Source organism: Salvelinus fontinalis, chromosome 6, assembly GCF_029448725.1.
Source record: "Salvelinus fontinalis isolate EN_2023a chromosome 6, ASM2944872v1, whole genome shotgun sequence".
In the NCBI taxonomy this organism is placed as follows: domain Eukaryota; kingdom Metazoa; phylum Chordata; class Actinopteri; order Salmoniformes; family Salmonidae; genus Salvelinus; species Salvelinus fontinalis.
Window position 1 is genome coordinate 23,286,831 of NC_074670.1, and position 26,260 is coordinate 23,313,090.

General features: G+C 43.6%; 1 protein-coding gene across 27 annotated transcripts in view; it reads right to left on the reverse strand.

The window, feature by feature from the left end:
* LOC129857368 (E3 ubiquitin-protein ligase UBR5) overlaps positions 1-26,260 on the reverse strand; it is a 47,457-nt gene that overhangs the window by 20,733 nt on the left and 464 nt on the right. For 13 of the 27 annotated variants that reach the window (XM_055925533.1, XM_055925542.1, XM_055925535.1 and 10 more), the window contains exons 2-37: positions 23,344-23,388; positions 23,107-23,188; positions 22,747-22,823; positions 20,472-20,594; positions 19,528-19,828; positions 19,098-19,257; positions 18,647-18,796; positions 17,818-18,029; positions 17,413-17,529; positions 11,515-11,780; positions 11,054-11,171; positions 10,693-10,898; positions 10,346-10,455; positions 9,839-9,951; positions 9,370-9,531; positions 9,048-9,159; positions 8,755-8,909; positions 8,414-8,611; positions 7,891-8,101; positions 7,472-7,598; positions 6,906-7,153; positions 6,606-6,729; positions 6,241-6,338; positions 5,854-6,011; positions 5,610-5,701; positions 5,327-5,473; positions 5,051-5,169; positions 4,776-4,902; positions 4,346-4,484; positions 3,866-4,026; positions 3,399-3,638; positions 3,069-3,192; positions 2,758-2,869; positions 2,502-2,633; positions 930-1,187; positions 449-717 (exon numbers count right to left, since the gene is read on the reverse strand). In XM_055925533.1, the coding sequence (XP_055781508.1) occupies positions 449-717; positions 930-1,187; positions 2,502-2,633; positions 2,758-2,869; positions 3,069-3,192; positions 3,399-3,638; positions 3,866-4,026; positions 4,346-4,484; positions 4,776-4,902; positions 5,051-5,169; positions 5,327-5,473; positions 5,610-5,701; positions 5,854-6,011; positions 6,241-6,338; positions 6,606-6,729; positions 6,906-7,153; positions 7,472-7,598; positions 7,891-8,101; positions 8,414-8,611; positions 8,755-8,909; positions 9,048-9,159; positions 9,370-9,531; positions 9,839-9,951; positions 10,346-10,455; positions 10,693-10,898; positions 11,054-11,171; positions 11,515-11,780; positions 17,413-17,529; positions 17,818-18,029; positions 18,647-18,796; positions 19,098-19,257; positions 19,528-19,828; positions 20,472-20,594; positions 22,747-22,823; positions 23,107-23,188; positions 23,344-23,388 (5,593 nt within the window). The remainder of the gene's footprint in view (positions 1-448; positions 718-929; positions 1,188-2,501; positions 2,634-2,757; positions 2,870-3,068; positions 3,193-3,398; positions 3,639-3,865; positions 4,027-4,345; positions 4,485-4,775; positions 4,903-5,050; positions 5,170-5,326; positions 5,474-5,609; positions 5,702-5,853; positions 6,012-6,240; positions 6,339-6,605; positions 6,730-6,905; positions 7,154-7,471; positions 7,599-7,890; positions 8,102-8,413; positions 8,612-8,754; positions 8,910-9,047; positions 9,160-9,369; positions 9,532-9,838; positions 9,952-10,345; positions 10,456-10,692; positions 10,899-11,053; positions 11,172-11,514; positions 11,781-17,412; positions 17,530-17,817; positions 18,030-18,646; positions 18,797-19,097; positions 19,258-19,527; positions 19,829-20,471; positions 20,595-22,746; positions 22,824-23,106; positions 23,189-23,343; positions 23,389-26,260) is intronic. The other 14 variants (XM_055925539.1, XM_055925555.1, XM_055925556.1 and 11 more) reach the window with 6 other exon arrangements.

The window sequence follows — 26,260 nt, forward strand, 5'->3', positions numbered from 1 at the left end:
CTAGTGGTTTAACACACAGATAAGGTTGTTTCAGTCAGATCGTCAATAACACTTGTGTAGTGTAAAAGTCCAAATGTGCATCTCATCAAATCAGTTTGATTCAGAAAGTTGTGGCTTCTTATCACATAGGTAGAACAGAATAATTACTATATAAAATACTTCCAGAACCACTTTGTTGACACCAACATGTGACCATTGGTAGGTAATATAATGCAAATTTGTATTTTACCTTTTTTTTAACTAGGCAAGTCAGTTAATTAAAAACAAATTCTTATTTCAATGACGGCCTAGGAACAGTGGGTTAACTGCCTTGTTCAGGGGCAGAACAGATTTTTACATTGTCAGCTCAGGGATTCTATCTTGCAACCTTTCGGTTACTAGTCCAACGCACTAACCACTAGGCTACCTGCCGCCCCCGCAATGTGATCTGTATGTGGGTCTGTGTCACCTGCAGGTTGACAGCGTCCTGGTAGGTGAGTTTAACTGCAGCAGGGTACTGGGAGTAGACCAGGTGGTTGTACTTGGGGATGAGGCTCATCAGGTCAGAGATCTGTCTGATGACGATGCTGTAGGCCCGGGCTAAGCTGGAGGCTGACGTCAGGTAGCTGGACGAGTTGGAGGCCTCCAGAGCTGCAGCCGCAGCGGCCGCGCTGGTGCTGATGGCACTGCTGCGCCGCAGGTTGGACGGGTCGATGTAGATCAGACCTGTGGAGCTCGCTGCCGGGCAGAGACATGAGCGTCAGCACAGACAGACCTCACCAACATAGTACCCAGCAGAACATGACACCAAAAAACGTCCCACTGACTCAGTCCAATAAGCTCTTACGATAGAATGACAAAGGACATTTTAAATCATTGCAAGACTGTCCTAATGCAGTCCATCTTGGGTGTGTCCATATGAGAGTGCTTGTAGTAGTATTAGTACTGACCAGCGGGGGTGGAGGAGCTGGAGGGGGCGCTGCCTGTGGCTCTCTGGCTGGGGGTGTTGCGTACAGCCCACTGCATGGAGCGTGGCGCCTGGGCAGCACTGTTGACGTGCGAGGCAGTGGTGGTCCTCTCCAAGGGCTCATCCAATAGGAAGGTCTCCTGGTCCACGTCGTCGCTCTGGCTGCTGCTGCTGTCCGAGTCGCTCGAGTCGTTGGACTGGGAGTCGTCCTCTGAAAAGAAGGCAGGGACACTGCTGGCACCTTGGAGAGGGATGGGAAGAGGAAGGGGAACAGGAGGAGAGATGGGGAAACACAGGAGAGATGAGTTTGAGCGGCTGCTCACCTTGCCAGGTAGCAGGAGTGCAGGTTAGTGTTCCACAAGACCAGATATCACCACTGCTAGCTAGCTACATTGAGAGGCTCAACTCAGCACAAACGCTGCTTCGTGTTGTTCAAATTAGGCTAAAGTACCAGTTACACCAGGGCGCAGTTTTTCTAAAGTTATCCGATTTCACCTATAGGATAGGAATAACCACATAGAAAAAGAAATTAGTGAACAGACAAATCATTGACTTTAAAAATGTGGACTTGTTTTATTCATTCTGTTTCCAGCTATGCATTTAATCCAATCTGATGTGCTAAATCCAGATCGATCACACTGAAAAACTGGGCCCAGGGCATTGGTTCCATCATAGGTTTTTATTTCTATTGTTTGTCTTATTTCTGAGTGATCTTAGTGTCTGAGGGGATGAGACACCATAATTATAAATATTTCCTGCCATTTCAAACGCAATTACAACCACAAACAAAGAATGAAAGGCAAAATGGAGATGAATACCAGGGGGGAACCCCACACCAGTTAGCAAGACTAAAGATATAGTGATTAGTTTGTTATTCAGGGGGAAACGCCAACAAGACAGTTAGACTTGGGAGTAAGACATTATTAGTTGATGAGAACCATGGTGATGTGTAAGGATGGAGGGCAATACTGTGAGACCTCCTTAGGAGAAGCTATGTGTGCACCTCAAAAATGTCACTCTAGCCCTGACATTTTATGCATTATAGTAAAAAACAGCCCATACCAACACTTTGAAAAGCCAGGGACATTCTACTTCCTGCAAATGAAATACATTGAACGTTGAGTATTGAGTAATGATACTCATGGAGTAATAAGCCCTAGTAGTAGACTAGTTTGTCCGCAGTCTTAAGCCATGTTGTCAACAGTGGTAAGAACAATGTGACCTAAAAAGGAACGTTTTGTTTTTGTATCAAAAAGGGCCTCTTCCCTTTTACTGGCTGGTGTGACAACCAGTCAAGACTAGTGATAATGTGACAGAAAAATAATTAGTTAGCCTGAACAGCAACTGAATATTAAAGAGGGTGGTGAGGCAGAAAGCAATTTCCATTTAGCAGTCTCTAGAACTCATGTAGGATCGTTAAATGAGGTCATTTAGACGGGTGGCTGGCCAGTGGCCACATCACAGAAGAAAATTAACCAGGGATTTCAATTCAACTAAAATGACAAGGACTTAATCTAAAATGTGAAAACAAAAGAATGGTGTGAATTATTAATACCTGCTTCGGAGCCAGCAGTTGCTGCGGTGACAACACTCCTCCGACCGCTGGCATTGTCCTGGTTGCTATGGTTACTCTCGCTGTCACTCTCTGTCTCCGCGGCAGCCAGCAGATCCAACTCCATGTCGCTTCCTAGAGAGGAAAGGACATCACCCTCTTCAACCGCCATCATCATCATTGTTAATCATTTGTCGAAAGATTGTATTATTCTACCACATTAGTGGTAGAAAAGATGGAGTCCAGTCTAGGTTCTCACCATCCTCATCATGTTCATCATGCTGTCCCTCTGCCTCAGCATTCTCCTCTCCCTGTTCCTCCTGGTCTTCATGGTGATCCTCCTCCCCGGCAACGCCCTCGACAACCTCTACCTGCCACAGACAGAGGTAGACAGCTGGGAATCAGTACAGAGAAAGCACATGACAATCAAGTGTTGGGCTCAATTCCATTTTAATTCAGAAGTAAATTGAAATTCCAATTAAAAACTGACAGCAACCCTGATTACACCCAAAACTTTGATCTTTGCTCCCCCCCCAAGTGATATGTTCCTTTTCTAGTTAGACTCTTCACCTCTTCAACGTCAGCAGACACAATGTCATCCTGCTCCTCGTCTCTCCCTCTGACCGGCTGGGACTGGCTGCTGCGGCGAGGCTGGGGGTTCCTGATGATGTAGGACGATGCAGTCTGACTAGAACTGACACATACAGGCAAACAAGACCATTTGAGTTAACAATGCCAATGTTTAAATCCAGCCACTTTAAACTAATATATACATGGCAGAAGTGTTTTCCAAGATATATTTTCCCCAGAGGAAGGTCAAAGACCTCCAAATCAACAGAGCTGGGGTGGAAAACACGGTCTGCATGTCGGACTGTGCGAATGCAGAGTAAAACCACTCACTTGCTGGACTGGTCTGGGGAGGGTCTCGGTGGCAAGGGTTCCACAGAGAAGAGTTCCTCGCTGCCCTGCACGGCGTCGATGCTGGTGCTGGCCAGGGTGAAGGGGGCGGTGGGCCGGGCGATGCCCATCCTCACAGGCACGATGAGAGACTCCGCCACGTTGCACAGCTCCTCCACCGCATAGGGCAGCAGGGCCTGGAACACACGCCTGCACTTCCCAATGGGCTGGGGGATGAAGTTACTGGAAGAAACAACGAGAAAGGAGATTAGATGTAAACAACTGGAAGTATCAAATCAGTCCTTGCTGCTATGTATATATTCACCTAGGAGTGGGGAGGAGTACAAGACAAATACAATCTGTGTTTAAATCCACTAAAGGACTAGTCCAGTCCTTTAAAACCACCTAAACTAAAGGACTAGCCCCGTACAACAGGAAAATGGAGCTCAATCTAGATTTGGCACTCATACTTTTTCTTTTTGGACGAAGCCATCTCGACGCTGAGGATGACAAACACTCTGGCCACGGAGCGCAGGAACCTCCTGGTGACGACGATGGCCTCCTCTCTCCGGCCAGGAGTGTACTTGTTCTGCAGCTCCTTCACCAAGGTCCCCAGCAGGGTGTCAATAAACTACAGGAGAGAGAAGATTCAGAGATGTTAACTAACACACACGGACCACCTTCAAGGTTGACTCCACATCTCTAGAACACCTAGAGGGATAATGTTGCACTTGCCACATAGATAGATGGTGTACCCTCTGGGCAAGTTTCTCTGACCCAAATTAAATTCTCCAATGAAATAGGTGGAGTCCAGGACTAGAAATAATCTGTGTGAGAATCCGACCCAGAGAGAAGACTTGCAACAGAAGATGGGAGGTGCGTTCTGTAGGTGTTACAACTGTGGTTGACTGACTCCAGAAGCTCTGAGTAATTTGAGGGGATAGACTGACCCGACTTACTGTAATGTCAGGGGCACACTTGACAATGAGGCAGTGTGTGAAGCAGTCCAGGCGGATGGTGCCACTCTGCTGGTTCAGGTACACCTGCTCCTCTGGAAGGAGATGGGCGATACGGCTGCTGGCACTCAACCTAGAACACACAACCAGGAAGCCAGAGTTATAAATGTGACACTGCTAAGAGGACTCGTAACTGGTAAAACAGCTGGTCATCCGATATGGTACATTTCCTGAAGAAAATGTGCATGCTTGCTTCCGCTGTCTAAAATGGTTAAGGTAATGGAAGTATAAATTGGACACAAATTGGAGGGATGTACACAAAGGTTGGAGGGATGGCGGGATAAAAAGAAAGAGGTTGGAGGAATGGACAGAGGTTTGAGAGGTGACACTGAGATGGTCAAGGCAGGCGGGCTAGAGAACTCACGGGTCTTTATTCTCCTGGGATCCAAACATTATCATGGACTTGAGAGCATTCCAGTCCTGCAGCACCCTCTCCAGGGCCAGCTGGGCGAAGCGTGGAGGTTCCAGGTCATGGTCCGGCATGTCAGAGTCTGACACACATGGAGGACAACAAACCATTAGAATTGTCTCTTAGAATAGAGAATTGATGCGAATGAAAATAAACATTGAGCCATCATGCTACACTTTCAGTGCTTGAAGTGAAACCAGGCCTGACAACAGTAGTAAACCTCCACCCACCTTCAGCATTGGCAGCCTTGCGGTTCCTGTCCTCTCTGATGCGAGGGGGCCGGTACTGGCAGTGCTCCACACTCTGCCTAGCAACAGTCTGCACCAGGAACAGAAGGATATGCTCCCCCCTGTTTGCCAGCCAGAGAGGAAAGGAAAAACACATTACTAAAGCCCCCGAAAAAACACCTTACAGATTGAATGAAGAGAACCAACATTGTACTTAAAAACAATACATGTTAACAATAAACACAAAATACAGCCTACAGTCAGTCGGTGTGTGTTTACCGGCTGTTTGGACTGGTGACCAGGTTAGTGGTGGTGAGCAGTCTGTACAACAGGTCCAGGCGAGCAGCTTTCTGTCCAGCGATCAGCGTCTTACACTTACACTTCTCCCAGCAGTCACAGTACGCAGTGGGAGAGGTCCTCTTGAGTCTGAGGAGAAAGACATTAACATTAAAGGCCTGGTGCAAATCACCTATATCAGATTCAGTGATGCATTACAACAGTATAAAACCAGGATGTAAGTAATAAAATCCCCTAACACCAGGAAGGAGAGTGAAGTACATACTTGCAGTCATGTCCTTTGTGACACACCCTGGCGCACTCAGTGCAGCAGCAGAGAGACTCCAACAGGCCGCAGGTCCGGCACTCAAAGATATCCTAGATGGGACATAGAGAGTAAATGGTCAGCAAAGATTCCCATCTGTGAAAAGGCAAACCAGTCTGAACGGCTGACTCATTTGTTGTGCGTGTTGCATTGTCCTCCCAAGTGACCCACCTGGTGTGTGTGTGTGTATGTGTGTGTCCCTCACCTGGTTGATGTGTTCAGCTCCTGTCCAGGTGAAGCTGCAGGTGTCGTTGCAGCAGAGGACGTAGAGAGGAGAATCGTCAGGGTTGGTCCCCGAGGGACAAATCATCTCCATGAACACAGAGTCTGCATCCACCTTCTCAGTCATGCCGGGGTCTCCCACTACACAACAGGTTTTGCAACGGAATATTAAAATCTGGATTTTGGTAGTATCTCCCCAGTTTTTTTTATTCTGCTCTCCTTAAAACACAGCACATACACAAATCACTTAATGTATAAATTAATGACTTCAGATGGCATTACATCAACATGTCAGCGTTTATATCCATTAGTAGTGCTGCCAAAGTCTCTCTCTCAACTAAAGGCATGAACAGTGTAGTGAGTGACGTACCCTTGGCCATTTTCTGTGCAGCCTCCAGAACAGTAATGGCAGCTGGGTAAGCTCTCCCGCTGACTGCCAGCATGAACGGGGTCATTCCACGGGCATCCCTGTCAAAAACACAGTTTAACAACAGAAAGGGGGGGAGGGGGGACAAACAAGAGAAAGCATCTTTTGAGCAATAGTTTAGTTCAGTATTTTAATGAAACAAGGCATTACTGTGTTATAAAATTAAAAAGGCTTGCCCAGACCCACGGGCCTTATCTCTCAATCTCATCCAAATCTCCTTCAAATCACACCTGCCTCTATCACAAACAATACAAGACAGGAATGCTCCTTCCGTTTTTTAAGGAAAGAAAAAAACAATGCGTCTTTACTTGGCGGAGAGCAGCTCGCGGAGGTGTGGCCTGAGAACCATGCTGTCACACATCAGTTTGAGGATGAGGTGGGCGTTGGCCTTGCGGTCTTTAGACTCCACCACCGAAGGCTCGGAGGAAGGGCCTGGGGCAGCAGGAGACACAGAGACGGAGCAGGTCATTAGGGACATTGGGGAGAGTGCGGGAGGTGTTCTAAACAGAGAATTGGGTGACATTTGGTACCACACAGGCTAGGTATTTGACCTGGTATAGTGGTGGAGTAGCTAGCTAGGTGTGGTTGTATCTAAATAGGTATCTGACCTGGTATAGTGGAGGTGCTGGGGCCCTGGCTGGTCCCTGTTGAGGCTGTGGTGAGAGATCCCACTGCAGGGGCCAGGATGAAGTCTATGTCACCGTCTGGGTCCATGGGAGGGGGGTCAGGCACCCAGCTGGGAGGGGCGATGGGTGGGGACACGGGGTCCTGGTGGTCGCTGGAGGAGGGGCCGGACTCGTGACGGCCAAGCCCCGCTGCTCTCAGAGAGCGCCTCATCATCTCCCTCAGACGCAGCCTGCACCAGACAGAACACACTTAACAGGTTACATGAGTGGTGGAAAGACACAATGGGACTGACATGTAGTCATAAATGGGCACCAAGATAGTGTTCTTGGTCTCAAGTGTCTTAAATGGCATCCTGACAGGAATTCTGACAGATTTTCTCATTGGAAAAAAAGCCAATAGGCTCAGTAATATTATTTCACTTATTGTGCATTATGGAACAATCAGTTAGTATAATCCAGTTCTTTAGTGTTTTTCATCATGAACATGTACCCTGAAATAAAATAGTCAACTTAAAAACAGTACACTTAGATTTGTATAAGTTAGTTACCCTCTGCTGCTAGAAGAGCCGGTCCTGTTCCCAGAGCTGTTGCTAGACACCACGGAGATTGCATTGGCGATGGCCTCCACTGCTGACAGTCTCTCTGCAAACGTATTCCTCTCAGACCGTTCAGCTTCTGGAAAACACCAGCCCAACAGTTACCACACATATACAGACACAGGGAGACGGAGAATGGTGAAATAATGGAAGTCAAACAGGAAACGGGAAAGATAAGAGGATGGCTCAAAACTGACACTGCGTCTTGAGACTTTAGGAGTCTTGACGCTGGGTTAACCTCACAGAACGTTCAGATTGGAATATATTGTGTAGAACAGATATGATTGTCTTTCAGGTAGAACTCCATTTGTTTGACTTTGCAAGGTTTCATCTTGCTGTATACACCACCCAGCACTCAGGCCGTGGTTTACCTTCCTCCTCCTTGGTCTCCTTGTTGCTGACGGGGAAGCAGACGGAGACGCAGGCGTGGAGGATGTTGCGGTTGCCGTCGCAGCGGTGGCCCAGGAAGGAGTGGAGGACGTGGGGACTCTGCTCCAGTAGAACAGCCTGCTCCAGGTTGACCAGGTACTGACGACAGGCCTCAAAGTCACAACGCAGCACGTGCTGCATCAACGTCTGCTTCTAGAAACAAGTTGAACAATGTTATTTAAAGCACATCAGCACAGCGTATCAATATACTTTACAGCGGGAATAAAAACATGCAAAATACAAAAGCATTTAGTCATCAAAAGAACACAATAAGGGACATTTTCTTGGATTAAAAACAGTATTTTACTTGGCTAAAAAACACTTTCAACGTAGATCCTATATTGAGCATGTTTTTGTCTAGAAGTAAGCTCAATCTAGGGAAACCTGTGAAAGTTATGATCCTCCCAGTAACAAATTGACAATCAACTAAATAATCCCCATTGACATATAAATCATTTTGCTAACCTCCACAGCTAATATGATAATAGCAGCTTTCTTCTTGATGGTTGAGTTGGTGGGGAGGTTGGCCAAGGAGTGTACCCCCATGCCCAAGCTGGCGATGGGCGGCAGGTCCAACCACTCAGGGTCTCGGATCCCGCCCATACAGTCTTTGGCCATTGGGTAAATTGTGCCGTTTCCATCCCGAAGGATGACTGGAGAGTCCTGGAAATAAAATGATGAAAATCAAAATGTGCTTAGAAAATGGGGAAATTGTTGGATATGCAATTGCCTACACAACCTTTCCGCAATACATGAAGCATGGCTAAATTAGAAAAGGTTGTATTGAGTACTGGAGAAGTGCTGACCTGTCCTGCGGTGAAGATTGCTACATTGCGCTCACTCTGCCCCAGGAAGGCCAGGTTACTGGTGGGGAAGTTATTCTCCTGCTCTGCTTTGCCTGTGGCCAGGTCAAAGATACAGTACCTCACCCAGTTACCAGTTTTCAGTACTGCGTGAACTCCTGAAGGGGCAGATAACACAGCAAGACAGAAATACACATAGAATTCATTAATATCCACACTTAAACACCCAGTAGTACATTATCGGCATTCGGCACCAACATGAATTACTACATTGTATTGTTATGCAGATGTCTTACCTTTGGAGTCAACATTCACAGCCAGAATCTCAGCCTTCTCTGGGATGCAGAGTTTTTTAGGTGTACGCTGGAAGCAATCTGGAACTTTAGGAGTTCCACCAGTTTTCACCACCTGTTGATTAAAAGAGAGGGCACCAGTTTTTAGACAACAGATGTAACAATACAATGACAGATACTTTTATTGTAAAATTGTGCTTAGATTCATTAAATAATTGCATAAAAATTAAACCATCACTGAAATAACACATTTGTATGGGAGGAATAATAACTACACTATAATGTTATAAGTATGTGTGTGTAAGTGAGCGTCCAGTAGTCGTACCTGTAACTCGTCTATTCTGAGCAGCCTACAGTCCTGCAGCAGTGAGGAGGGGTCAGAGTCAGTGATGGGAGCTGGAGCACTAGGTAGACTCGGCTGTGTGCTCACGCTGCTTGATGTCCCTGGAAACTTCACAGCTACATACGCACCGTCCACTTTCAGCACCTGAAGTTAAAAGACGGAGCTGTTGCAAATAGGGCCGTCGTGAAGACACCAAAATAACAACGAACAGACAATACAGGATACATGAAACTACGGCTTTGAGTTCTGCTCTTAGGCATTTCTTTAAATGTAATGAAAACAGAAAATTTAAATTACTCTGAAAAATATAGACTAGAAGGTTCAAGAAATAACTATAAAATTTGTGATAAAACTAAATATTTTACAGTGTTAATAAAAACAAAACAATGGCACCTATCCCCAGCCTGCCAGAGAGTGTTAGGGTCTGGTCCCTTCCTGTAGCCACACCCACCTTTCCCACAGGGACGTTTTTAACATCCTCCACAAACACCACTTCCCGAAGAGGCCACTGCTCCTCGTTCACCTTCTCCTCCTCTTTGGGAGCCGGGGTCGAGCGTCTTCGTTCTGTAAGGGCAGACGACACGTTAGGATATTTATACAACAGCAGACCAGACCTGGGTTAACAAACAAGTAAAATACTTGAGGTGTGCTTGATTTAGCTTGTTCGCTGTGCAAGATGGGCAGCGTTTGCAATTTTAGCACTAATCTATTGGAGTTCCATTGTACCAGGCCAGCTAAAAAAGTATTTAACCCAGGTCTCATAAGCCGATATGGCAGATTTCATTATCAGACACAACTAGAGACATTTTTTTAAAGTTTGTCTGTTTGTTTATATATAAATCTTAAAAATTAAAAAAAGAGACCTGCAATTGCCATACCATCCATTTCAAAGGCAAATGAGTCATGACAATATTAGAGCAAGACAGAGGTTAGTATAGTAGCTAGTAATGTGACATACTGTAGGGCAGCGAGGCACTGCTAGCGATGGAGGAGGTGTCACTGCAGGTGGAGGCCGGGGAAGGAGGGGGCCCCATCTCAGTCTTTACCAACTCCGGCTTGCTCTCCGTTCTAAGGAGAGAATGGGTAGGACTGAGTTCATCATGAGTGTTGGAGACGAGGCCCATTGATTTACATTTGCAGTGGCTTAAAAAAGGGAACAGCTGGACCCATTCACTCCCTAGCCCTTCCCGTTGGGCCTAACCCTTTGATATTTGCAAATCTGCAAACATAGAAGGGTTAGGGCAAAAGGAAAGGAGCAGGGAGCGAATTGAGACAAGCTGCTCTCTGAAATGGAAGCTAACTCACTTGATCTCCTGTGTCTTGGTGGTCTTGTCCATGTTCTTGAGGCTCTCTGGTGATCGCAGCTGGAACCTGCAGCTGTCGTTCATGTTCCAGACAGACTCGAGGAGCAGTCCCACCTTGGGGATCCCAGCGTTGACAGAAAAGGCAACGGCACCGGCGTGGTAGAGGGGGTTATTCCTCAGGCACACCTGGAGAGAGGACACAAACACCTGTTCACATTCGTTCAAAAGCAGTGTACGCAACAGACATCCAACCGGATTCACAGGTGCAGAGAACAAAAACATTTCAGGATGAAGGAACATTTATACACAGGGTTCTAATGCTCCCAGTCTTGGTTTTATGTTTTTATGTTATGTTTTGTCACCTGCGTTCCCACGGTGATGTTGGGTATTGAGGAGATGCCGGCACTCGACTTTGGCTTCTTGTTCTTGGCTCTAGCCTTTTCAAGCATCTTTTTCCGTTGACTAAAAGGCACAACACCCCTGAGGAAACACAATCATTTCAAAACATAAACCACTAACATCCAGCTTAACCTTCTTGTACGCATATATCTCTCAAGGACCGAGTTCCACATTTGCACTGGACATTTGAGTAGAGCGAGGGCCTCTGGCCAGCCACTGCCTGAGTTCAACCAGTACATGTTATTTTTCTAATACTTTAGATGCACTTGATTGAGCTTGCTTGGTACAATCCCAGTGCAAATCCAGCCAATCTGGCACTTCAGGAAAGCTCAATCAAAATGCAAACTATTTCAAGAAAAACAAATACCATTTGAACCCAGGTGTGCCACTGTCCGAGAGGAGAGGATTAACTGCTGTAACTCACCACCAGTACAGGCTGCTCTCCAACTGGGCGCATGTGTAGAGGGCACAGCAGTGCAAAGACACAACGCGCTCCCCCTGCAGCTCAGGGTAGGCCTGGGCACTGTGCTCCAGCTTGGACGCCACGCTGCTCAGGGTGTCATCCATCCAGGTCGCCACCTTATTTGTTTCCGTGGCCACGGTGGCTCTGATGCTGTTAGCAGACAGCAGGGTGATCTTCTCATTGGTCAGGCCCAGGAAGGACACCCGGGGGTGGCGGATAGAAGGGTTCTGATTGGAAGAGTTGATTTAGAATATATATATTAGAAATACACACACATACAGTTGAAGTCAGAAGTTCACATATACCTTACCCAAATATATTTAAACTACATTCTTCACAATTCCTGACATTTAAGTAAAAATTCCCTGTCTTAGGTCAGTTAGGATCACCACTTTATTTTAAGAATGTGAAATGTCAGAATAATAGTTGAGAGAATGATTTATTTCAGCTTTTATTTATTTCATCACATTCCCAGTGGGTAAGAAGTTTACATGCACTCAATTAGTATTTGATAGCATTGCCTTTAAATTGTTTAACTTGGGTCAAACGTTTCAGGTAGCCTTCCACAAGCTTCCCACAATAAGTTGGGTGAATTTTGGCCCATTCCTCCTGACAGAGCTGGTGTAACTGAGTCAGGTTTGTAGGCCTCCTTGCTCACACACGCCTTTTCAGTTCTGCCCACACATTTTCTATAGGATTGAGGTCAGAGCATTGTGTTGGCCACTCCAATACCTCGACTTAGTTGTCCTTAAGCCATTTTGCCACAACTTTGGAAGTATGCTTGGGGTCATTGTCCATTTGAAATACCCATTTGCAACCACGCTTTAAGTTCCTGACTGATGTCTTGAGATGTTGCTTCAATATCAACATAATTTCCCCTCGTCATGATGCCATCTATTTTGTAACGTGCACCAGTCCCTCCTGCAGCAAAGCACCCCCTCAACATGATACTGCCACCCCCTTGCTTCACGGTTTGGATGGTGTTCTTCGGCTTGCAAGCCACCTCCTTTTTCCGCCAAACATAACTATGGTCATTATGGCCAAACAGTTATATTTTTGTTTCATCAGACCAGAGGACATTTCTCCAAAAAAGTACAATCTTTGTCCCCATGTGCAGTTGCAAACCGCAATCTGGCTTTTTTAATGGCGGTTTTGGAGCAGTAGCTTCTTCCTTGCTGAGCTGCCTTTCAGGTTATGTTGATATAGGACTCGTTTTACTGTGGATATAGATACTTTGTACCTGTTTCCTACAGCATCTTCACAAGGCCCTTTGCTGTTGTTCTGGGATTGATTTGCACATTTTGCACCAAAGTACGTTCTTCTCTAGGAGATGGAACGTGTCTCCTTCCTGAGCGGTATGACGGCTGCGTGGTCCCATGGTGTTTATACTTGCGTGCTATTGTTTGCACAGATGAACGTGGTACCTTCAAGTGTTTGGAAATTGCTCCCAAGGATGAACCAGACTTGTGGAGGTCTACAATTTTTCTACAAGAGGTCTTGGCTGATTTCTTTTGATTTTCCCATGATGTCAATCAGAGGCACGGAGTTTGAAGGTAAGCCTTGAAATACATCCACAGGTACACCTCCAATTGACTCAAATTATGTCAATTAGCATATAAGAAGCTTCTAAAGCCATGACATCATTTTCTGGAATTTTCCAAGCTGTTTAAAGGCACAGTCAACTTAGTGTATGTAAACTTCTGACACACTGGAATTGTGATAGTGTCTGTCTGTAAACAATTGTTGGAAAAATTACTTGTCATGAACAAAGTAGATGTCTTAACCGACTTGCCAAAACTATAGTTTGTTAACAAGAAATGTGTGGAGTGGTTGAAAAACAAGTGTTAATGACCCCAACCTAAGTGTATGTAAACTTCCGACTTTAACCTCTTGAAGCTAGAGGGCAGTATTTTCATGTTTGGAAAAAATCTATGTTCCCAATGTAAGCTGCCTATTTCTCAGGTCCAGATGCTAGAATATGCATATAATTGACAGATTAGGATAGAAAACTCTAAAGTTTCCAAAACTGTCAAAATATTGTCTGAGTATAACAGAACTGATTTTGCAGGCGAAAACCTGAAGAAATCCAACCCGGAGGTGCCTCTTATTTTGAAAAATCCCTGTTCCATTGCCTGCCTTTCCTCCATTTAAAAGGGATATCAACCAGATTCCTTTTCATATGTCTTCCACAGGGTGTGAACAGTCTTTAGACAAAGTTTCAAGCTGTTATTCTGAAAAACTATCGATTTATCAAATCGCGTCAGTGGACTGCCAGATGTCCTTTGATTAGTTCATGCGCACGAAAGTGGTAGCTCAACATTTTCTTTCTGTCTTGTATTGAATAGTTTACCATGCGGGTGAAATATTATCGATTATTTATGTTAAAAACAACCAACCTGAGGATTGATTACAAAAAACGTTTGACATGTTTCTACGAACTTTACGGATACTATTTGGAATTTGTCTGCCCTTCATGACCTGCAAAAGCCTGTGGATTACTGAACATAACGCGCCAACCAAATAGATTATTGGATATAAAAATAATCTTTATCGAACAAAAGGAAGATTTATTGTGTAACTGGGAGTCTTGTGAGTGCAAACATCCGAAGATCAAAAGGTAAGCGATTAATTTTATTGCTTTTCTGACTTTCGTGACCAATCTACAATGCTGCTAGCTGTTTGTAATGTTTTGTCTAGTGATCGATAAACTCACACAAACGCTTGGATTGCTTTCGCTGTAAAGCATATTTTCAAAATCTGACACGCCAGGTGGATTAACAAGCTACGCTGTGTTTTGGTACAGTGGGGCAAAAAAGTATTTAGTCAGCCACCAATTGTGCAAGTTCTCCCACTTAAAAAGATGAGGCCTGTAATATTCATTATAGGTACACTTCAACTATGACAGACAAAATGAGAAAAACAAATCCAGAAAATCACATTGCAGGATTTTTTATTAATTTATTTGCAAATTATGGTGGAAAATAAGTATTTGGTCAATAACAAAAGCTTCTCAATACTTTGTTATATACCCTTTGTTGGCAATGACAGAGGTCAAACGTTTTCTTTAAGTCTTCACAAGGTTTTCACACACTGTTGCTGGTATTTTGGCCCATTCCTCCATGCAGATCTCCTCTAGAGCAGTGATGTTTTGGGGCTGTTGCTGGGCAACACAGACTTTCAACTCCCTCCAAAGATGTTCTATGGGGTTGAGATCTGGAGACTGGCTAGGCCACTACAAGACCTTGAAATGCCTCTTACGAAGCCACTCCATTGCCCGGGCGGTGTGTTTGGGATCATTATCATGCTGAAAGACCCAGCCACGTTTCATCTTCAATGCCCTTGCTGATGGAAGGAGGTTTTCACTCAAAATCTCACGATACATGGCCCCATTCATTCTGTCCTTTACACGGATCAGTCGTCCTGGTCCCTTTGCAGATAAACAGCCCCAAAGCATGATGTTTCCACCCCCATGCTTCACAGTTGGTATTGTGTTCTTTGGATGCAACTCAGCATTCTTTGTCCTCCAAACACGACGAGTTGAGTTTACCAAAAAGTTCTATTTTGGTTTCATCTGACCATATGACATTCTCCCAATCTTCTTCTGGATCATCCAAATGCTCTCTAGCAAACTTCAGACGGGCCTGGACATGTACTGGCTTAAGCAGGGGGACACGTCTAGCACTGCAGGATTTGAGTCCCTGGCGGCGTAGTGTGTTACTGATGGTAGGCTTTGTTACTTTGGTCCCAGCTCTCTGCAGGTCATTCACTAGGTCCCCCCGCGTGGTTCTGGGATTTTTGCTCACCGTTCTTGTGATCATTTTGACCCCACAGGGTGAGATCTTGTGTGGAGCCCCAGATCGAGGGAGATTATCAGTGGTCTTGTATGTCTTCCATTTCCTAATAATTGTTCCCACAGTTGATTTCTTCAAACCAAGCTGCTTACCTATTGCAGATTCAGTCTTCCCAGCCTGGTGCAGGTCTACAATTTTGTTTCTGGTGTCCTTTGACAGCTCTTTGGTCTTGGCCATAGTGGAGTTTGGAGTGTGACTGTTTGAGGTTGTGGACAGGTGCCTTTTATACTGATAACAAGTTCAAACAGGTGCCATTAATACCGGTAACGAGTGGAGGACAGAGGAGCCTCTTAAAGAAGAAGTTACAGGTCTGAGAGCCAGAAATCTTGCTTGTTTGTAGGTGACCAAATACTTATTTTCCACCATAATTTGCAAATAAATTCAAAAAAAATCTTACAATGTGATTTTCTGGATTTTTATTTTCTCATTTTGTCTGTCATGGTTGAAGTGTACCTATGATGAAAATTACAGGCCTCTCATCTTTTTAAGTTGGAGAACTTGCACAATTGGTGGCCGACTAAATACTTTTTTGCCCCACTGAATATTGCACTTGCAATTTCATGAATTTAAAAAATATTTATTTATTTGGCGCTCTGCAATTCAGCAGATGTTTCTGAAAATTATCCCGCTAAAGGGATCTGTGCGCCAAGAGGTTTTTAACTATGTATGCATATATATCGGTCGACCTCTAAAATGTGTATGCATATACACACATTTTAGAGGTCGACCGATTAATCGGAATGGACGATTTCAAGTTTTCATAATAATCTGTATTTTTGGACACCGATTGTGGACAATTGTTGTTTTTTTTAACTTTATTTAACTAGGCAAGTCAGTTAAGAACACATTCTTATTTTCAATGACAGCCTAGGAATAGTGGGTTAATTGCCTTGTTCAGGGGCAGAACGACAGACTTTCACCTTGTCAGCTCGGAGATTCGATGCTCTAACCACCTACCTTACATTGCACACCACGAGGAGCCTGTGTGGCAGGCTAACCACCTGTTACGCGACTGCAGCAAGAGGCCAGGTAAGTTGCTAACTAGCATTAAACTTATCTTATAAAAAACAATCAATCTTAACATAATCACTAGTTAAGTACACATGGTTGATGATATTACTAGTTTATCTAGCGTGTCCTACGTTGCATATAATCGATGCGGTGCCTGTTAGGGCCGCCACTCTGCAAGGGCCGCCACTTTTGTGGAGCGATGGGTAACGATGCTTCGAGGGTGGCTGTTGTCGATGTGTTCCTGGTTCGAGCCCAGGTAGGGGCGAGGAGAGGGACGGAAGCTATACTGTTACAATGGCAATACTATAGTGCCTATAAGAAAATCCAATAGTGAAAGGTATATGAAATACAAATGGTATAGAAAGAAATAGTCCTATAATAACTACAACCTAACACTTCTTACCTGGGAATATTGAAGACTCATGTTAAAAGGAACCACCAGCTTTCATATGTTCTGCGCAAGGAACTTAAAAGTTAGCTTTTTTACTTGGCACATACTGCACTTTTACTTTCTTCAACACTTTATTTTGCATTATTTAAACCAAATTGAACATGTTTCATTATTTATTTGAGGGTAAATTGATTTTATTGATGTATATTAAGTTAAATTAAGTGTTCATTCAGTAGTTGTAATTGTCAATATTACAAATAAATAAATACATTTAAAAAATTTAAAAAAAAATTAAAACGTCCGATTAATCAGTATTGGCTTTTTTTTGGTCCTCCAATAATCGGTATCGGCATTGAAAAATCATATAGTCGGTCGACCTCTAATACACATACACACATTAATGAGGTGGGTTTGCTAATAAAACGTGTATTTGAATGACAACACTTATTTGCAAAGTAGTCCTCAGGAGGAGAGTTGGTGTTGTTAGTGTACAGCACTGGTCTCTGATAAGTCATTTGAATTTTATTTGATAAAGGCTGCTGCTGAATCCTTCACATTTTTCATGCAATCAGTCCTGTTGGATTGTTGTACAGTACAGATGTTTACCTGTGTGTTTCTGTATGGTTCTGGTTCACTCCACTTCCACTGGTAGAGTTCCCCCTTAGAGCTCACTGCCACCAGCTCAGAGAACAAAGACCCGATGCTCACAAACTTCACACCATCCTGGACCAAAACACCAACAGAAACATTACCTAGAAATATTTGCTAACCTGATCTGTGCATATTAATTAACCCAAAACAATATTAAGCATATAGACCGAGCGAAAACTATTAAAACATACTGATATAAATAAACCAAGTGGGAAATCCATTAATGTGATAAATGAATGCTGTCATGTTCCCTGAACAAGCTTTATTGACATCACATCTGAATGAACACCAAAATGAGTGGACCTTCCCTTTAATCAAATTATTCCATCAACTAATCGATCAATGTCCCCATCCTCCCACCTTGTCAGGCCACCACTGCAGCTCCTCGCCCAGAGAGACAGGGCTCTGGACGGGGATGTTCTTCTTGTCCAGGCTGGGCTCCCCCTCGCGGCTGGTGGAGCCCCTCTCTGTGTCAAACGAGGCCCCATCCAGCCACCTCCGCTCCCGCAACCTCAACACAGACTCACGCTCACGCAACAGCTCTGAGTCACGCTCTAAGGGAAGAAGGAGAACTGGTATGGCAATGGGGTCACACCAGTGGGATAAAAGTAAGCCACTCTCTGGGGAAGACCCGTCAACAATTTTTTTAATTTTTATTATGCAAATAAGAGGGTTTTGGCAGTAAAACGGTGAAAGTTAGTTAATAGTGGTGTCTGTCTGCACGCTCACATGTTAAAATGTGAGGTAGGAAGACAGGTCAGGATAGATTAGAGATAGACATGCATTACGAGGGAGAGGGTTTATCCTACAGCATAAGGCTGCAGTAGAGAGTGGTGCCTGTAATGACAGGGTCTAGCGGGCCTTTCTCAGAGGGCTCACTGAAGAACAGATATTGTGGCCATGCAGCACACGTTCACAACACCACACACATTCACAACACCACATCCACATGGGCTTTGCCGACAGGTTGAAAAGGAAAGACTAGCATTGACTTTAACGATATACCTCATCAGAGAACTAAAAGCATATACTATGTATGGTGAAAAGTAATCTTACATCCATTTAGATAACTTGTTATTACAACTACTATTATTTAGGAAGAGAAATATGATTTAAATCTCAACCTCCTGACTACAGAAGAGGATGATGGTCCCTAGGCAGCAGCTCTGAGTGCCGTATGGTCAGTTACCTCGCGAGGAGCCCAGGCGGGACAGGGAGGAGCGTCTGAAGGAGGGGTAGCCAAAGTAGCTGATGTCCTCAGAGAACATGGCGTCAGCATCGATGATGACACTGGGGTGGGCTGAGTGGATGTCAGCATCCAGCAGGGACATCAGGTCCTCTGTAAGGTCCAGCACAAAAGAGGGATGTTTTTGACATGACTATTACTGTCCCAACAGGCAAGGGTCAAACCAATAGGTTAATAGAGACTTTTGCATTTAGAATTTTTGGGACAACTCTGTATGTAGCAAATACCAACTATCTACATAAAGCTTTCACATAACCGCCTTAAACCAGACCAAACTGTTTAAGAGCCCTCTGCTCATTCATACAAAGCTGCCATGTTGAGTCTTTCTTGCAATAGAGATTATATTAATGAGACAAAGCTGTAGAATACACATCAAGGTGAAATAAAGTGGTACCTCCAGGGAGGTAGGACTCGCTGGCTGTGTCATCGCCATCGTCACCGTCCTCATCGTCTCTGCTCAGTAGGTTGTTGACGGCCAGGTTGACATCCAGGTTGGTCCTCTGGAGCTCCCGGATGATCACACTCCTAGACTTCCCCTGAAGGACCACCTGAGCCTGGGGAAGAGGGGAGGCAACATGAAGATCACCACCCAGAAATCAACCATGTTGTGACGGTGGTGACTGAGCACCAGAGAGAAGTGAAGGCCATGTGTTGAGGATCTTGTTATAATTAACAAGGGGCTCTGGTCAAGAAATAAAATTGATCAAATCTGATTTGTTAAGGGTTTCTTTAAAATGGTATATTCAGTGATAAGAAACTCTCATATGGTGGGGTCACTTCCAGAATTTAAATAAATGTAGTTGAGGACAGACAGTGGGTCTAACCTGGGAGATGAGTTCTTCTGGGATGACCGAGGCAGGGATGACAGGCTGGGGCTGGCTGCCTAGGAGACCAGAGCCCCGGTCCCTCCCTGTGCGGATCACCCTGGTCTGACGTCTCGAGTCCCTGGCAGCTGTAGACGACCTCCCAGAGGAGCCTCCACCACCTCCTCCACTGACAGCTCCTCCTACACCTCCACCCCCTGCACCTCCTACACTACTGCTGCTGCCGCCGCCGCCACCACCTCCTCCTCCTCCTCCTCCTCCTCCACCTGATCCACCGTTCACCCCGGAGCTCCAGCGACTCCTGTTATAGCACAAGGCGAAGGTCAGGCACAGCAGTCAGCCACACAGCAGAAACTCTCTCAAATCAACACACGGCTGCCTGCCTGCGCACTGGATTAGCAATTAACTATGGGACAGCTGGCTTTCACAGAGAGAGCAGAGGTCCTAGGGTATTTATGCATACTGCAATTTGGAAGCAATAGTTTGGTAGCAAATGTCTTTTGTAATTTTTGAGAGATGAATTTGACCACATTAAATCTTATAATTTAGGGGCCAGTAAGGTAAGAAAAAAATTAGGGAAAAACAATGGATGGTAGATTGCTTTCACCTAGTGTTATTCAAAATCAACCCACAGCACATTTCTATCAAAGCTCAATAGGCATTTTATGTTTATGCCTTTAACCTCAGAGCTGCTGCTGCTGCCTTGGTTTGAAGGTCCCAATTTCCAGGACAACTCTGTAGTACAAGGTCTGATTCTGACTGCGCCATCTCATTTTACATGGACAATACCTGAATCCTGGATAATAATAATGGCTTCAGCTGTCCTCCTGCAGCCGTCTTTGTCTAGGCCTAAGTGGCGCTAATGCACATGAAGCCGTATAACCACTTTACCTGAGTGTGTCTAGGGGAGATTTTTCCTGAGGGCCCTTACTGCCAGAACTTACCCAAGGGTGTTGCCTGCCAGTCTGCCCAGTGTGTCAGAGCCAGACAGGAACCAGGGAGGATCACTAGTCCTGCCTGGCCTGGAGCTCCTTCCTGTCCCTGAACCACTGCCACTCAACTTTGAACTGGAAACAAAAGACGGGAAGACGGGAGATCAGATCAGTTACTACAAACCTAGTAGTCCCACATGGGACCAAAGATTAAGACAACCTGGGAGTGGAAATCCCAGGTTGTGGCCCATGTCTAGGGCTTTTACATGTCTATGTTTAAGGTTAAAAACAACAGGGGAAATGGAGGCTAGCATGGCAACACCCTCGGGAATCAGAATTGGCTGCAACTCATTCCGCCTTCAAGACTTATTCCTTTTTAAAGGTACTTGTTTTTTTAGGGCTGCGATTGCTAACTCCTACAATAAGATAATATGACCGGAGTGTATTGTGTTAAATGTGATGTCTATTGTACATAGATGTATGAATTTGCTGCAGTCTACGTTTAATTAAGTGTCAACTGCATTACATACTTGCCACCAAATCATGAACAACGCCTGACTGACCATAACAGCATTGTCCTGTCAGATTCAAACCCATGACTCCTTTGTACACAGTATCTCAATATATTGGTAATTGCTTCCCAATAAAAGAATGCAGATAGATTTTACTATTAGGCATTTTAGCAACACACAAAATATAGAAGTGTTTTATTTAGCAACTGAGTATAGTAGGCCTAACAATGAATTGTGCAGACTTCTGCAGAAATAAAATATAAATAACCTGTAAAAATTTACATTTGTTTACCATTTATTACACTGTAAAAACTTGAAATACATAGTGCGGAGTGTGACTGGATAGTATTCCGAGTGGAAGCTTTGTTCCGTCAGCTGTCAAAGTTACTGATTGAAAATGTGCAGTGCTCGTTTCCACAGTAAGGCTTTCCAGAAACCCACAATGCGGCTGACTGCAAAGCTATTACCATCTGAAACCATCTCATTTTCTTTTGAAAAGTTCCGCTTATTTCACCGTACCAGGCAACAAAACATGTACTCTGCAGAAAATCTTAAAGTATACCAGTCACATTATTCACCAGTCTTTCTCAGGCTGATTCACTTGCATGCTTTGCAACTAGAGGGCCTAGTTCACGGTTTGATGCTGTTCTGCTGGTAAGACATATATGGGATCAATGAAACTCAAATGCATGCTGGCCACCAACAAACCCTAGCAACAGCTAAAAAGGCATTCTTGCTCATACAAAATAAAAAAAAAACAGAGCAGATTCATAAATGCAATTGGCTTTCAGAACAGGGTCTTGATTTCTTAAATGCTAAGATACCATTGCGAGCTTTGTTTTGCCTAGTTTTTTGGGGGACAATAAATTGCAGAAATGGAATAAAATACAAATTACTTATCTATAAAACATACATTGTCCATGATGCAAAACACCTCAACACAGTCAACACTTTCTGGTCTTTCATTTGTCATAGTGTTTTAAGTGACTAAATAATCAAATATTGAAACCGTTCAACTAGTAGGCCTAAGTACTTAGTAAGAACTCTGTGGAACTCAACTCGCAGGACTCACCATTGCTAGGCAGGAGTCAAGGCAGATAAATATCTTGCTGCGTTTTGTAAATGCAGATCTAAATCGCTTCTTATTGTCAATTCTGCTCAGCTTCAGTCAGGGTTCGCTCTAAATCAAGAATGTAAAAGGACTCATTTTGTGCTTCAGTTGCACTTCTCCACTCGGATGAAATATCTTTGCTCTCTCATTGGATCGCCAGACAGCGCTCTGACTGATGTGATGAATACGGTACTTTCCTCCGGTGTAGTATTTACAGTAACAAGTTACAAAGCAAGATTAACATCAAGCAAAATGTTAGGAAATGTAGCTGGCTACATTCTTTCTATGACAAACAATACAAATATGATGGCCACCCATCGTTTTTGCAAAAAATACCTTGCTTTTTCATTGCAAACTAATTTACTAGCCTAATAGCTTTGCACTTCTGTGGTCATATGATGAAAAAATTATACCGAATGTGTTGCAATAATGTATTTTGTGTGAAGAAATACTATGTAGTTACACACCCCTTATCACTCTACTGAAGCAAAAAAAACACTTGACTTTCAATATAAAAACGCAGGTGAAATGGTTAAAACGCAGATTTTTTTATGGTATACGTTTTGAAAATACAGATTTCTGAAAGCTAATGCAACCCCTGGTATAGAAAGTTCTCTTAAACTCCATTAGGATGAAACTATTTTCCTAGTGTAAACAGTCTCACCCATCGTTGCCATCTGGTTTGGTCAGCTCTAGACGATCAGGCTGGACAGCAAAGCTGATTCGACACACACGTCCATCCTGGAAAGAAAGAAATTACTCCATATTATCAAAACAGAAAAGGTGATGGCATGTCACAAAAGACGGCACTAAAATATATTTTTTTATTAATTCATGGTGCTCTTATTCATATATATTTTTAAGCTGACACTTGACTTTCCCCCCCAAAAGTAGTGCATTTTCCCCCCAAAAGTAGTGTATAGGAAATAGGGTGCCATTTGAAATCACAATCGCCATCAAAAATGTAGAGGCAGTACAGCTCAAATGTTAATGATTGTAATATACATAAATCCTTCAATGTTACCTCAAGCAGAAAGCCAGCATGGTTTGGTCCAACTACACACTGTTTTAAGGTGGCCTGCTCCAGCAGGTTGAGGTGTGGATGACTGCATTGGAGACAGACAATGTAGTGAATGTTAACATGTAAAAAAGCTATAAGATCGCTATATATCTGTGGAGTGTGGTCCCTGCTGAAAGACATGGCTGAATAATAAATTTGCTGATAATTCCACAGTTAAAATGTATTTTTTTAATGTCTTACCTGTTAAAGTTGTATTTGTTGAGTTTCTCCGACACTTCACGAAGTCTGTTAAGTATAAAAAGTCAATAAAAAACATTGATAGTGAGATCGTTAATTTCCGTTCACGGTGTGAATTTGTGCAATTAATGGTCTGGAAATTCATGGCCAATTAGGACATTTCTACCAGTCTGTACTCTGTGTACACTATAATGAGCATGGCATCTGCTTACACGACGTTAACAAGAAGTCCAATGAGAATCTCAAATACATGAATGCTGATGAAAACAGTATCAAAATTACTCACCAGCTGCAAAAAAAAAACATCTAAATAACAGTAAAGCTAAACAGTTAGAGCATGGTGCGTATAACCATCTGCACTGCATTGGGACTGTTGCCTTCACTCACGCAGAGGATACTAGTGGGTGGGTAGGTCATTCCCCCAGTCAAAGAAACAGGGCATGTGCAGAGCTACATCCAACAGAGGAGACATCAGTACTATTGTGACCATTCTTTTTAGTTCAAGTTGAGCAGAGTTACTATTTAGTACAACTCCAAGTCCTTAACAGTCACCTTCCTAGACCAGAAAAATCTTTGATTGTAGCGAAGTCTAAAAAACATGTCACGTAAAACATGACAGGCTGACAGCTTTACTTATTGTTTCAGCTCTAGCATCTATTCTCTCAATGAGTGAACCAGGCACATGCCTTACTCGTTTTGCCTGCTATGAAATGAGGTCAAATAGGGTCAACAATTGTTTAAACAGCGCTTCAACTGCTATAGGCTACACTACTGAAAGCATTGATTCTCATTCTAATGGCTTAAGTACAACAATGGTTATGGTGACAGGAAACAGGTGACGTGAACAAACATTTAATTAATCTATATACTCAAGGGAGCAAGTCAATACACAAAGGCTGTTATCATACAAAAAGTCAGCCACAGAAAGTGGACAAATCTTGTCAAAGATGCAATATTACCTGTTGCAAAGGGAGGAAAGGATATCAGACAGTTGCATGCAAGCTGTAAGGGGTGAAAATTCAAGTAATAGGCCTACGCCAAATGACATTTCCTGTCAAGCAAGCCCAGTGGACAAGCCAATGGATGGCAATGACTTATAAGGCATGGTCCAGCCGGTTGTCCAGTGACAGTAACCAGTCCCTCTGCAGAAGACAAACAATGAGCCAGCAACACTGTCTTGATATATGACGCACACCACCCAGAGCCATTAATAACCAACATCAACAGGACAGAAGGGCTCCTTTAGTCTGCAAGAAATGTGTTTGTGTATACTAAACCTAATTTCCCCTCCTAATCTGTACAAAAATAATAAATACTGTTCTATCCATGTGGGTCAGAGAAGAATGTGTGTCCTCAGCCAGTGCATGAAAAGACATCCTAAACAGTCAAGGCACGAGCAGTCCATAAGACTGGCGTATTGTGAGTCACAACCTATTCTTGTAAGCAAATATCTTATTTATTTGGGATAAAAATATGCCTCTTGACAACTAAGGTAAGAAACACCGCTTTGGTAAGACAAATAACTGCAGTTGAGCAGTAGGGGATATATTAGCACATGGTGACCATATAGCAAATGTGAATGCAAGCCATTGCCTGTGCTAGCAGCTTGTAAAAGATATAGCTTACTTGGGGATTGATTGTCATTCCACATCAGACAATTCTATCGCAAGATGAGTGAACATGATTGTATTAGGAACCAGTCAAGTCAACTGAACCATCTTGATGGTTAATTAGGCCCAAGCAGGTGGCCAATGGTACAAACCCTGGGCTCTACACAAGTACAAAATCCTATCTTCAAATGTCATATCCTGGATTTTAATTTAAGGTCGTTCAAGATGTGCTTTTCCAACTTCCCAATCTCTGTCTTAAAGTATAACGGCCCATTAATCAGTTCAATCTCAATGGATGATATAAATAGGTTTACTATAAATCACCTGCAGAGCAAAATGCAGGTCACAATACACAGTCAACTGTTCATAGCTAGTCCTTGCCTCTCTTAAGCTAATGTCTGTGAAAATGTTTTGTAATTTAAAGGCCAACTCCACCACTTTCAACCTCATTTATATTTGTCCAGCATATATGTGAAAACGGCGCATTTCTAAGTTTTGTACTTATAAAATAATAAAGTTAAAAAGTTCTAACTACCCGATGACATCAACATTGATTTTCAAACAGTGATTCACCCTGACATGGGGACCAAGAAAATACACCCTTGGCCTAGAAACTCGTTGCAGGTTTTGAAAATCATTATTTTTTTTACTTTTAATCTTACCTGCAATGTCACAGAGAAACATTTTTAGGACCTTTATATTTTTAAACCACAGATCATAGAAAAGCGCTGTTTTCTCATACTGTATGTTGTATGCTGGAGATTAAGAATAAGAGGTTGAAAACGAGCTGATGTTTATTCACGAGGAACAATATTACGACTAACGTTGGACGACTAACGTTAGTTAGCTAACTAAATCGAAGCAAATAAGCAATCCAATGTTAACTTACAATTGGTTGGCTGGATAACGGTACCTAACTAGCAAGCAAACATATTAGCACAAGTGTGGCTAGCTTAGCTAACGTTATCAAGCAATGACTAGCTAATATATTAGCTATTTTATTAGCCACTCTAACTAGCTATCTTAGCTACATCTTCAATGGTTCCGTTGAGCTTGCCAGCTGGATAGTCGACAATAAGATATCCAAAAGGTAGCTGACATGACATATACAATGTCAAATGCAAAAAAACAAACAATGACGGATCATTACAATGCCATAATCACGGACGTTCCCTCTTTTTTCCCCCCCATCCCCCAACCCGCATTGTCCGTCTCAACTTTGACCATCGGCCAATCATTCCAGGCAGAGTCAGAGAACTAACGAAACAGCTCCGTTAACTGCTGCTAGCTCTGGCTAACTAGCTTGTTAG